This window comes from Mauremys reevesii, linkage group 7 (assembly GCF_016161935.1).
Source record: "Mauremys reevesii isolate NIE-2019 linkage group 7, ASM1616193v1, whole genome shotgun sequence".
Lineage (NCBI taxonomy): Eukaryota > Metazoa > Chordata > Testudines > Geoemydidae > Mauremys > Mauremys reevesii.
In genome coordinates, this window is record NC_052629.1 from 31,383,405 (window position 1) to 31,396,937 (window position 13,533).

A 13,533-nucleotide genomic window follows, 5' to 3' on the forward strand; every position below is an offset into this window, starting at 1 on the left:
CAGCTTAGAGGGAACTTAGGGTATGTCTACACTACGAAATTAAGTCGATTTTATAGAAGTCAATTTTTTAGAATTCGATTTTATAGTCTATTGCGTATGTCCACACTAAGCGCATTAAGTCGGTGTAGTGCATCCTCAGTACCGCGGCTAGCATCAACTTATAGAGAGGTGCACTGTGGGTAGCTACCCCACAGTTCCCAGTCTCCAGTGCCCATTGGAATTCTGGCTTAAGCTCCCAATGCCTGATGGGACAAAAGCTTTGTCGCCGGTGGTTTTGAGTACATGTCATCAGGCCTCCCTCCCTCCCTCCTTCTGTGAAAGCAATCGTAGACAATCGTTTCATGCCTTTTTTCCGGGGTCTCATCTGCAGGACCTGCTCATCCTGCTGCCTGCCTGGGTTCCACTCAGCCTCGGTCAGCTGACTGACCTCGGTGAGGTCTATCAGGGGTGCCTGGTCAGACATGGCTATCCTCCTCTTAGAGCACCAAATGGGAGTTACTCCAGGTCATTCTCTTCTTTAAGTTTTGTCTCATGGAGATTCAGTCCTGCCTGGAATATCATGCGAGCTGGAGGCTTCTGCCTCAGGCTGCTCTCCCGGCCGGCAGCACCGCGCGGTCGCACCTACCCCAGCCTGCCCCTTGCTCCCATGGCTTGTGAAGCTTGGATAGTAGTAAGGAGCAGTTCAATTTGTGGAATGACAAATCCAGAACGAAGGATTGCACTCTATGGGCCATGTTAAGATTATTTCAGAGTCCTAGATAGCATTTAGTCCCTATAAAAGGCTTCATGAAAATTTTCTCCCGCCCCTAACAAAAATGTTAATTTATCAGAGCAGGTGAAAGGGTAAAGAACCCAGGACTATAACTTAGAGAGAGCTTCCATATTATTTAACTCATAATTGATATAATTCAAAGTAAAATTTCACAGCGCAGTCTGTTCTAAGACTAAAAATGCAGGTGGGAAGTCAGAAAAAGGAACAGTGACCTGTTTCCATCCGGTTTTGAACCGGGGACATTTCACATATTAGGTAAATGTGATAACCACTACACTACGGGGCTTTCGCGTGTTAGGTGAACATGATAACCACTAGACTATGAGGCTTCACTTTTTTTGCCACAGACTTTGCCAAATGCACAGGAATGTTTTCTCTAGCTACAGAAGCTACCTAATGCAGTGTTTATATCTATGGCCTTCCTGCTCACAAAGCGGTCATGCCCCTGCCCAAGGCTGACACAGCGCGGAGTGCAAGTGACACAGCGACCTGGCTCAGGCAGAATCACTAGCAAGTCATGATACTTTTGCCGTTAAGCAAACACAGTAATTCTTTCCTGGCTTCTGCCACTGAATGCCTCCATGCATTATGCTGTGCCCTATCAGTGCGGGAAGACTGCATGAGCTCGGAAAACATGTCATCGTGAGTGTGTTTTTTTCACCTTCTAATGTGCGATAACCTCAGGGATGAAGATAAGGGGAGCGTCGAAACATTCTGGGGGGATTGCATGGTCACCTGTGCTGCTGAGTTCACCACACTGGCCAAACAGGAAATTAAATTCAAAAGTTCCCAGGGCTTTTCCTGTGTACCTGGCTAGTGTATCTGAGTTCAAAGTGCTGTCCAGAGAGGTCACAATGGAGAACTCTGGGATAGCTCCTGGAGGCCAATACTGTCGAATTGTGTCCACACTACCCCAAATTTGACCCAGCGATGTCGATTTCAGCGCTAATCCCCTTATCAGGGAGGAGTACAGAAATCGATTTTAAGAGCCCTTTAAGTCGACAAAAATGGCTTCATCGTGTGGATAGGTGCAGGGTTAAATCAATCTAATGCTAAATTCGACCTAAACTCATAGTGTAGACCAGGGCTTAGGTTCTATCACATGCAACTGTAATAACTTCCCTATTATGCATCATCAGTGAAGTCTAACAAAATACAGAGTGTATTATCAGACCATGCTGTGCTCAAATTAATTAAAATATTTGGAATTTTCTTATTTAATTATCCTGTTGTATAAGAGCTATTACCCAAAATATAAAACACTGCAACTGATTTTAAATAGTTCTGATTTTTCTGCCCAGCTTTGTATCAAAATTAAGATTTCAGTACCTCTAGTACAGTGGTCCCCAACCTCTTTTGTCTGGCGGTGCCAGACGACGAGCCACGGAGGACCGTGGCGGCGGACAAGCATCCGCCGAAATGTCGCAGACAAGTGGCGTCATCCAGAGGCGGCATCGCCAAAATGCCGCCGAATTTGGATGCTCATCCACCGGCCAGTACGCAGGCGCACTTAGATGCCTTGGCGGGCGTCATGGCACCTGCGGACACCATGTTGGGAACCCCTGCTCTAGTATTTAGTAGCGAAAATAACATTTCATATCATACTATTTCATGTTTATACTCAGGAGGAGTCCATGCAGAGGGTCGAAACAACAGACTGGACTTCTACATAGATTGCTTCCGTCAACGTGCACGGGCTGAAATTGTGGAAAAGCCGTATCACTTGCCCCGTAACCTAAGCCGTGCTGAACACAATGCCATCAACAGCCTCAGGAACAACTCTGATGACATAATCAAAAAGGCTGACAAAGGAGGTGCTGTCGTCATCATGAATAGGTCGGAATATGAACAAGAGGCTGCTAGGCAGCTCTCTAAGTCCACATTCTACAGGCCATTATCATCTGATCCCACTGATGATTACCAAAAGAAACTACACCATCTGCTCAAAAAACTCCCTGAGAAAGCACAGGAACAGATCTGTACAGACACATGCCTAGAACCCCGACCAGGTGTATTCTATTTCCTACCCAAGATCCATAAGCCTGGAAATCCTGGACACCCTATCATCTCAAGCATTGGCACCTTAACAGCAGGATTGTCTGGCTATGTGGACTCTCTCCTCAGGCCCTATGCTACCAGCACTCCTAGCTATCTTCGAGACACCACTGACTTCCTGAGAAAACTGCAATCCATCGGTGATCTTCTAGAAAACACCATCCTGGCCACTATGGATGTGGAAGCCCTCTACACTAACATTCCACACAAAGATGGACTACAAGCTATCAGGAACAGTATCCCCGATAATATCACGGCTAACCTGGTGGCTGAACTTTGTGACTTTGTCCTCATCCACAACTATTTCACATTTGGGGACAATATATACCTTCAAGTCAGTGGCACTGCTATGGGTACCCGCATGGCCCCACAGTATGCCAACATCTTTATGGCTGACTTAGAACAATGCTTCCTTAGCTCTCGTTCCCTTACGCCCCTACTCTACTTGCGCTACATTGATGACATCATCATCATCTGGACTCATGGAAAAGAAGCCCTCGAGGAATTCCACCGTGATTTTAACAATTTCCATCCCACCATCAACCTCAGCCTAGACCAATCCACACAAGCGGTCCATTTCCTAGACACTACTGTGCTAATAAGCAATGGTCACAGAAACACCACCCTATACCGGAAACTCACTGACCGCTATACTTACCTACATGCCTCCAGCTTCCATCCAGGACACACCACACGATCCATTGTCTACAGCCAAGCTCTAAGATACAACCGTATTTGCTCCAATCCCTCATACAGAGATAAACACCTACAAGATCTCTATCAAGATCTCTATCTATCTATTCTTAAAACTACAATACCCACCTGCTGAAGTGAAAAAACAGATTGACAGAGCCAGAAGAGTACCCAGAAGCCACCTACTACAGGACAGGCCTAAAAAAGAAAACAACAGACCACCACTAGCCATCACCTACAGCCCCCAACTAAAACCTCTCCAGCGCATCATCAAGGATCTACAACCTATCCTTAAAGATGATCCCTCACTCTCACAGATCTTGGGAGACAGGCCAGTCCTCGCTTATAGACATGGAAGCAAATACTCACCAGCAATCGCACACCATACAACATAAACACTAATCCAGGAACCTATCCTTGCAACAAAGCCCGATGCCAGCTCTGTCCACATATCTATTCAAGTGACACCATCCTAGGACCTAATCACATCAGCCACGCCATCAGGGGCACGTTCACCTGCACATCTACCAGTGTGATACATGCCATCATGTGCCAGCAATGCCCCTCTGCCATGTACATTGGCCAAACCGGACAGTCTCTACGCAAAAGAATAAATGGACACAAATCTGACATCAGGGATCATAACATTCAAAAACCAGTGGGAGAACACTTCAACCTCTCTAACCACTCAGTGACAGACTTGAAGGTGGCAATTTTGCAACAAAAAAACTTCAAAAACAGACTCCGAAGAGAGACTGCTGAACTCGAATTAATATGCAAATTAGATACAATTAACTCTGGCCTAAAAAGAGACTGGGAATGCTTGGGTCATTACACTAATTGAATCTATTTCCCTATGTTAAGTTCTCCTCACACCTTCTATGGGTCATCTTAATTATCACTTCAAAAGTCTTTTTTCTCCTGCTGATGATAGCTCATCTCAATTGATTAGACTCTTCCTGTTGGTATGCATACTTCCACCTTTTCATGTTCTCTGTATGTATAAATATCTCCTGTCTGTGTGTTCCATTCTATGCATCCGAAGAAGTGAGCTGTAGCTCACGAAAGCTCATGCTGAAATAAATTTGTTAGTCTCTAAGATGCCACAAGTACTCCTGTTCTTTTTGTGGATACAGACTAACACGGCTGCTACTCTGAATCCAGTGATTTAGTGTTTCATTGCATGTAACTGAATGAGATATCAAATGGTTCAATAATATGGCACCATTCAGCCTAGGTTTCATGGAAAAGATCTTTTAAGAATAGTTATATTACATAATGTCCATTTACAATATGATCTAGTTTGAATATCACAGTCTGTTTTCTCACAGAATACTTTGTAGGCAACCCCACATTCACTTTCAGAGGCGATGCGTGGGGGGTCCCACGGGGTAACGTGTTGCCTCCCCCCCTCTGATATCTGCCAAGGCTCACACCAGAATCTTTAAATTGTTCCCTTCCTTCCCCACTATAACACACATCGCCTCTGCTCAGAACCATCTAGTGAGGGCAGCTGCCATCGTTCTCTTTGCCTTGCCCAGGAGCTGCCCCTGGCTCGTGTCTTTGCAGAGCTTACCTCTTCCCACTTCCTCCCCTGCAGCTGGAAGCAGTCCCATCCCTTCCTGCCCAGACAGCACTGGTGGCCACCGACACAGGCTGCTGCTGGCCCCCAACATAGCCCAGTCACCTCCTGTTCCCCAGCTGAAGTGCATGCAGGAAGGGGTTAAGGAGGCTGCACCAGGACCCTCAGGAGCTTCAGAAAGGATCTGGGAGAGAGAAGGAAGAGGAGGAGATGACACCAAATCCCAGCCCAGGGACAGTACAGTGAAGGGTCCAGTGCAGCTTGCCTCCTTCCTTTCCCTGCCAGTGGCACCGATGCCATCCTAGGGTTGAGGTGCCTCCTGCCATCGCCTGCCCTTCCACACAGACAACAGCAGCCAGATAGGGCGGCCTCCTGCACATGCCCCTGGATGCAGAGCTGACGGGTACAGACAGGGCACAGGAGCTCAGCCTGCACCGGATAGCCTGAGCTACCTGGCAAAAGTGGGGAAGGGATGGAGGGGCACTGCCTCAGGAATGAAGGGCGTTCAGAGCTACCCCTAGGCTGGCAGAAATCTCGAAGGTCTCAGTGCAGCGTGGATGGCCTCAGAGGCTGGCTCACGGGGCACAGCAATTAGCTTGCCCTGCTCCAGCAGTGTCTCTCTGAGAGTCTCAAAGCACTTTACAAACCACAGTGCACCGCTGGGAGCAAGGCAGGTCTCCCCCATTATACAGAGGGGGAGGCCTTGCATTTAACCTCATGCAGCTGTGTGGGCATGCATCTGTGCAGGGGCTGCACCTGCAGTCCTAAGAACTGGGCCCAGCTGCCTTGTCCAAGCTCACAGTTAACAGTGCTGCAAAAGTCACCCCTTTTCAGGCTACTTAGCAAATATTCATAGCTAAGCAGATAGATGCAAAATAAAGTTGTACTCCCATTTACTAATATACTTTGTTACATTACTGAATGAAATTTGAGAATCCTAGCCAGAACAAACATCTCGCATGAAGGGAAAAAAAAGTTAGGGATAATCACTTGTTTCAAAAGAATATATCAAAGAACTAGATCTGAAAAAACAGTCCCTGCTACACTGTATCATACTGAATTCTTGTGCCCCTTAGTGGTGAAGTCCATTATTGCTCAATGCTGCTTAAGTTATAGTTGTCTCTATAGAATAAGCATTAATCTTTTAATTAACATTTAGGAAAGAATCGTTTTAAATACATTTTGAATTTTCTACCACGTTAATGAATATGCAAGGCCAAATATAAAATATGAAACAGTTGAAAAAATCTCCATCTACAGACACTTATACAAAGGGTTTTAAAAAAAAATTCTTAAGTACAGTTATCTTACTGACTATTTAGGGCATATTTACTGCATTAAGATTTCCTGTACTCCACCACCAGTAACATAACCATGGGAGTTACAAACTAATATTTAAACTTGAAAACATATCAGAAAATTAGAAGTCTGAAGGTTACATTTGCAGATTTAAAACTACAAATTATAAGATACAGTACAATGCATACATGACCATCAAACGCACCACGTACAATTTTCAAAAAATTAGGCACTTATGATTTAGCTGTCCACTAATAATGCTTCTCGACGGTCTTTATCTATCCTATTCTTTACTTCATTAAACAGATTACTTAATATTTACTAATATAATAATGATCAACAAGAATGCCAGTTCAATTACTCAGAAATGAAGGCAGCTAAACCTCATCTACAATTAAGATTACTTTATTTATTTACTTCTGCGTAAGACAATGTTAGATATAGTTCTAAAATATTAAGAAGTATATTTATAATTCCAATTATAGGCTATTTGATACATCTGGTATTTCTGAAGTGATACAAACAGCATATATGCTTTCTCGTCGTTCCTATTCCTGTCTTAGTCCACTTCCGCTTGCATGACTTATAAAGATGGAAAATAAAATCATTCACACAAACATTATAAAAAACACATTACATATACTCAGAAATCAAAGTCACTTGCAAATAATATGATTCCTGATTTTTCTTATATGTAGTGAATAGAGAAATTAAACTTTGCAGTTGAGAATAATCACTTTAGTGCACAAATTCTAGTGCAGAAAAGCATTCCTATAAATGCCTAAAATATAAACTCCTATTTGTGGATTCATTTTTTTCAGAGAAAGCATGTCTATGAATTTTAGCTACAGGGTGTTGTCTTCTTCCTAGAGCAGGACTGGGGCATTGAAATGCTGTAATTCTCAAGCCTAGTTACTGAAAGGACCACTTCCTCCAAAAATGAATTATTTCAGTTTGGATCACTGAGGAGAACTAATGTTCTCCCAATCCTTATATTGTGAAGCGTTCTTGTCAGCAAAGGAAGGAAGGAAGTGCTCATTCTACTAAGCATGTGACAGTGTAGCTACTATCCATGAACTTTGGTTCCTATTCCTTGAAGGCCTCTAGTCATAAGGATTTTCTCCTTATGCAAAAAGATTTAACTCTTGTTTCCCCCATGTTTATTATGCACATCTTTTGCTGCTCTGATATACTGCTTAACTAACCTGCCAATATACCAAGATTTCCTTTTACATCCATGGCCTCTGAAGACCATTCATTTAAGTAACTTTTTTATTATTGATTACAGTGTTATGTAGTCGTACTGGTCCCAGGACATGAGAGAGACAAGATGGAAGAGGTAATATCTTTTATTGGACTAACGTCTGTTGGTGAAAGAGACAAGTTTTCAAGCTCCACAGAGCTCTTCTTCAGGTCATCAGAAGAAAATGACAACCTGAAGAAGAGCTCTGTGGAACTCAAAAGCTTGTCTTTTTCATCAACAGACATTAGTCCAATAAGTGATAGATATTTCACCCACCATATCTCTTTTTAGTATTAATACTGTATTTATTTGTATTACTATAGCACCTAGTAGCTGTAGTCATGGACTGTGGTAGATGCTATGCAAACAGAATATAAGGATGATCCCCAGCCCCAAGGAGTTTACAGTCTAAGGGCTAGTCTACACTGGCAACACTAAAGCACTGCCGCGGAAGTGCTTTAACATGGCTTGTGTGGTTGCTGCACAGCGCTGGGAGAGAGCTCCACGAGGGGCACAGCTCCCAGCACTGATGCACTGTCTACACTGGTGCTTTACAGCGCTGAAACTTGCTATGCTCAAGGGGATGTTTTTTCACACCCCTGAACAAAAAAGTTGCAGCACTGTAAACTGCCAGTGACAGTGTAGACAAGCCCTAAGTATAAGACAAGACAACAGAGGGACACAGACAGGGGAGTGCAAGAAAGCAATAAGACAATACTGCTCAACATAATAAGCAGTGGTCTCTGAACACCAACAGCCTAACTGGGATACCCCCTAGAATTGCAAACATGGTCACATGATGTAACATAGAACATGGAACTCTCTTGCTTGTTTAATTACTTAAAAGCAGATACTGATGTGATTTTGCCAGGTATGAATAATAAATACTGACCACTTAGAGTCCGTACAACGACATGTTTCTCAGCTCCAGAAAATGTTTGCTAATCCTTGTTTTCCTTTTATAGAATAGTGAAACAGTAAAACTTGTTTATAACCTAAAATGTTCCGGTTAGTTAAATGTAGAGGACTATGAGGAACTCCAGCAAGCCTATATCATCACTAGGTACACTAATTGCCATTAAAAAGCAAATCTGCCAAATGTGCTCTGTTCCATCCTCTTTGCACTGTGCCAAGACTTAAATAGCCAGTTGGAGATTCACCTTGCATAGGGGAATCCCCAAGTGGTATAATTCCAACAAAGGATTTATGTTACTAACGGTTACTATTTGCATTACAGTAGCATCTACCCAACCCAGATTGAGCCCCATTGTTCTAGGTGCTGTACAAACACACAGTAGGAGGCAGTCCCTGCTCTGAAGAGCTTACAATCTAAACTGACAAGACAGACAGTAGGTGGGAGAGGAAACAAAGGTGCAGAGAAGTGAAAGTCAGTAGTAAAGCCAAGAACAGAATCCTGATCTCCTGCCTTCTAAACCAGTGTGCTCTGTCCACTGGATCATGCTGCCTCTCCTGACATTTCCCAATCATGAATAAGTTTGTTAGGTGAATCTGTAAACTAAGTATCAGGGCCCATTTAATTAATTTCAGTATAAACTGAGTCTTCTAGAATATGCACAGCCATAGCTGTAACTTTTCAACATCTGCTCGTGATAAAACAGCTATTAAAATTAATAAAATATTAGACTATTAGAAAACACCACAAATTATTACAATACTGTGATTTAGACATGGATATGACCAATTTTGTATACTGCATTCCAGAAAATAAAATAGTCTCCTCACTCTCTGTTTAATTTTATCAAGAAGCAAATCTGAGTGTTATAACATTGCTCTTATTGTGGTGGAAGAAGGCTGATGGACCTTCACATCTTCCTCTGCTGATCCTCTTACCTAACATATATGTATGACCAAAGAATAAAGTGAGGAAGATGAATCTCCAGATACTGAAAGTTCTGACACAGGCCATGTGGCAGTAAGAAGGAACTGGAGAGGCAGTCAGTCTGCTCTGCCCTTTATCTCCTCAGTTGGAGGCACAAGGAGACCAAGGGTACATGAGCAGACCAACAGATACCACTTTCAAGAATCCTCCATCCCCAGGTACATGGAGCACATGTGTACACCTATGTGGAATACACATAGGGACCAGTACTCAAAGAAGAAACTCTGTTTGGTAAATACGTTATAGTCCCTTTGACATGATAGTGTCTCCCTTATAAGCCTGTCTCTGCAACACTCTTCACTAGTATATTCCAAACAGCCTACATCCAGCCCATCCATTTCCTATTGTTCAAGTCTCAGTCATTTTGTTATAGATGCTACACAAATATTACCAATAACCTGAATGACTATGTTCATCCCCTTATTCATGTACCATAACTAACTTAGTCTACTGAAATTTATTTTGATATAATTGATGCATTTTGAAATAATTTGTTTTTGAAGATATTTTGACAGATTAGCTTCTGAGTATCAGGTAGAGTCAGGTAAAAAAAAAGAGATTACAGAGATTTTAAAGCATCCATATATACCCCAGAACAAAAGTAAAAGCCAACTCTTGCTTATTGAAAACTGATTTTACTGTTTTATCTTTATATTTATCATACTAGGTCATAATGTAGAGTAGAAGTAGGTTTGCACAACTACTCAAAGATACTCAGTAGTTTTGGTATTTAGGAAATAAATCTCTTCATATGCTTTAGTATCATTTAGTCAACACACAAAGAATCTAAACCTTCTTTAAAGGCCTCTTATCATAAGGATTTTTTATTAAAAATATTTGCTCAGTAAAAATGATAAACAAAAGAAACAGTATTTTTTAATTTACCTCATTCAAGCACTATAGTGCAATCTCTTTATCGGGAAAATGCAACTTGCAAATGTAGATTTTTTTGTTACATAATTGCATTAAAAAACAAAACACTGTAAAACTTTAGAGCCTTACAAGTCCACTCAGTCCTACTTCTTGTTCAGCCAATTGCTAAGACAAACATTTGCAGGAGATAATGCTGCCCACTTCTTATTTACGTCATCTGAAAGTGAGAAATGGCATTCTCCTGGCACTTTTGTAGCTGGCGTTGCATGGTATTTACGTGCCAGATATGCGAAACATTCACATGCCCTGAAATTATTAGCTCCTTAGGATTGACCTGTCTATTATATATAGCACCAGGCACAAGGGGATCCTTGACTACGGCCTCTACATACTACTGTAACATAAAAAGTTAAAAGAATGAGGTCAAGCAGCCAAATGTTAGGCTATGTCAAAATTATGGTTACGCATGCAATCTGAATTTGGCCCCCTTGTGTGCATATAGCTGCATTATAATAATTACATGATCACATACTATTTTTTCCACATGACATCAATATATACACACAAGGGTGTTGAATTAAGGTTGCACAGGGATCTTTAATTCTGGCATTTTTTAGCTTTTGAGTGTTTGACTTTGCAACCACAACAGTCTGCTAATTTTTATTTGGGGGGGGGGGGTGGAATGTAATTTCCTAGTTTGTTTGTTTTTAAAAGAAAAAACAGAAATTCCATCTTGTGGGATCATATTGACATCTGTATCGGTCATTACCAACACTGGATCTGTTAGATCCACAGCACAGTCCTCTCTGCCTTTTGAACTAAGAGAGTAACTGACAGCAGTAGCATGCTATCATTCTCTATCTGGCCAAGTGATAGGGGGGAGTATCTCTGCATGTGGGTTTTACATATTTTTGCTGACAGAAGAGAAATACTCCAACATAGAAACCTCAGGTTTTATTCCAGGCTCTGAAAAGCAGTGTTCTCTAGTGGTCATAGACCTCTCTGCCCTGGTTCCTCCCAAACCCAATCACTTCTGTCCCAGTCCTGTCTAGTCCTAGTCTTCCCCTCACAGTTTCCCATCCAGCTTCCCATTTTCTCTCACCCTAGCCTCCTCGTTCCAGTCTCTCTCATAGTCTTGTTGCTCTGCTAGTCCCAGTCTCCTCATCTAAATTCCTTATCCAAACTCAGATTTCCCTCCCAGTCCCAATCTCCTGCCCTCACCATCTCCTAGCCCTCAATCCCAGTCTCCTTGTCACAATTTACTCCCTTCATACCGCCTCAAACACACATACACACACAGAGGTCCCAGTTCTTGGTCCTTTGCATTCACGCCAGGTTAATTCTTCCTCCATGCTGTCTAAGTGCCAGCAGAGGGAGCACTGAGCACACAGGACAGAAAGTCTCACTGGTCTCATTTCTTGTGCCTGGCACCACAATGTCCCACAGCAGCCAGGAGCAATTGCAGGCCTAGTTCTTCTGAGCCCCTGTAGCCCTGGCCTAAAGCATGCTATGTGCTGACAGGATCTTTAGAGAATCTGGCTTTCAAACTCAAGCAAAACTCTAGTGAGCATATGCAAACTGAGCTTTTTCAAAAGCCAAATTTTGTCAATTTTTCCACAAGAGCAGCAAAGGGCTCCCAGACAAAAGGCCACCCATTGGTCAAATTTCAAATCCTTACTCCAAACCATGGAGAGCTAGACTGTCTCAATGAAATGGTTGTCAGAATTTTTGTTTTGTTTTGTTTAAACATATGGACAAAAAGCCCTTAATTTTCCTAATCTCATTCTTGGAAAATAAAACCATTTTTACTGAAATTTACCAAAACAATTCAGCCTGAGGCAGACACCTCGCATAAGATATTTTATCCTAACTGGTTGAAGTCTGGCAAAATAATAAGCACCTAAAAACAGGGTCTTATACTTGGAAGTGCTGGGCAGCCTTAACTATACGTATCACTGAATAATTAAGCAGTGCAGAACCACCAACTATTGGCCAGTGCCATTTAAGATCAACGAGCGTGAAATTTTACGTTGGCAAAACCAGTATAAAGTTTTTTTGCTGCAAATATTCTAAAAGGTAAAAACAAAGCACAGATTTCCCTAAGTCATTACTGATGTAGAAGAGTGAGCACTCTGAAGATGTAAAATGATATAATGCAAGAAGTGCTGAGAATTATTACACATTATTGTCAACATTTTGGAAAACATTCATCTATACCTCCAATGTCACGAACGAGATAGCAAAAAAACCAACAAAAATAACTAACCAAGTAAGAACTGTAATACAAGAAGAAAGACAATATTACCTTTTCCTGAAACTACTTCTTTCTCATGTCTCCATCTAAATCCAAACTGTGATAAAGATAAAAACTGAAATTAGGTTCTAAACAGGCAAATAAATTCAGAAGACAAACAAAATTTAAAAAATTAATTTCAACTGCTTGCTGCCCTTTAGCACTGTCCCCTTGTTTAGCTGTTAAATAAAATATTAATCCCTCACTCAATAAAAAGAAACTCACTGATTTTTTATTGTTGGATTGAATCATGTGAATCAAATGGAATCTGATTCAGTGAATACAGATCTACAAGCCTAAAATGTCCTGCTAGCAGACAGAAAGTAAGAGAAATCAGGAGAGAAAGAATTGCAATGCAGAATGAAATACAAGTCTTTCTTCACTGTAAACAGTCAGGAGAGCCCTGGAAGTTGAAATGGAATGTGAAATAGATATTTTAGTTAAGTTTCAATATCCCATTCTCCACCTCATCCCTACATGAATTAAAACAAAACTACATTTATCTAAGGCCTTGTCTACACTAAAATGTAGCTTCCACTGATGTAACTCACTCACTACACCAACCTAATAACTCCACCTCTGCAAGAGGCATAAAGTGTAAGTCGATGCACTTAGACCGATGCAGCGTCAGCATTGCTCCCTTTCAAAAACCGTCACACAATGCCCCTCACTGGCAGTTAAATCAGTTCAAGTGCTCCTTGGTGAGAATGCACACTGCCAACACAGGGAGCGTAGTGTGGCTATGTAAAACCGATTCAATTACCGCAGTGGCTGTGCGTCAACACAACTTAGGTCAACTTAATTTTGTAGTGTAGACTTGCCC

The 13,533-nt window shown here is 41.9% G+C and overlaps 1 protein-coding gene across 1 annotated transcript in view; it reads right to left on the reverse strand.

Annotated features, from left to right (window-relative positions):
* The window catches only part of LOC120368652 (protein FRA10AC1), a 56,033-nt gene that overhangs the window by 14,591 nt on the left and 27,909 nt on the right, over positions 1-13,533 (reverse strand). Inside the window, exon 8 of the mRNA XM_039480936.1 lies at positions 12,723-12,768. Within this exon, the coding sequence (XP_039336870.1) occupies positions 12,723-12,768 (46 nt within the window). The remainder of the gene's footprint in view (positions 1-12,722; positions 12,769-13,533) is intronic.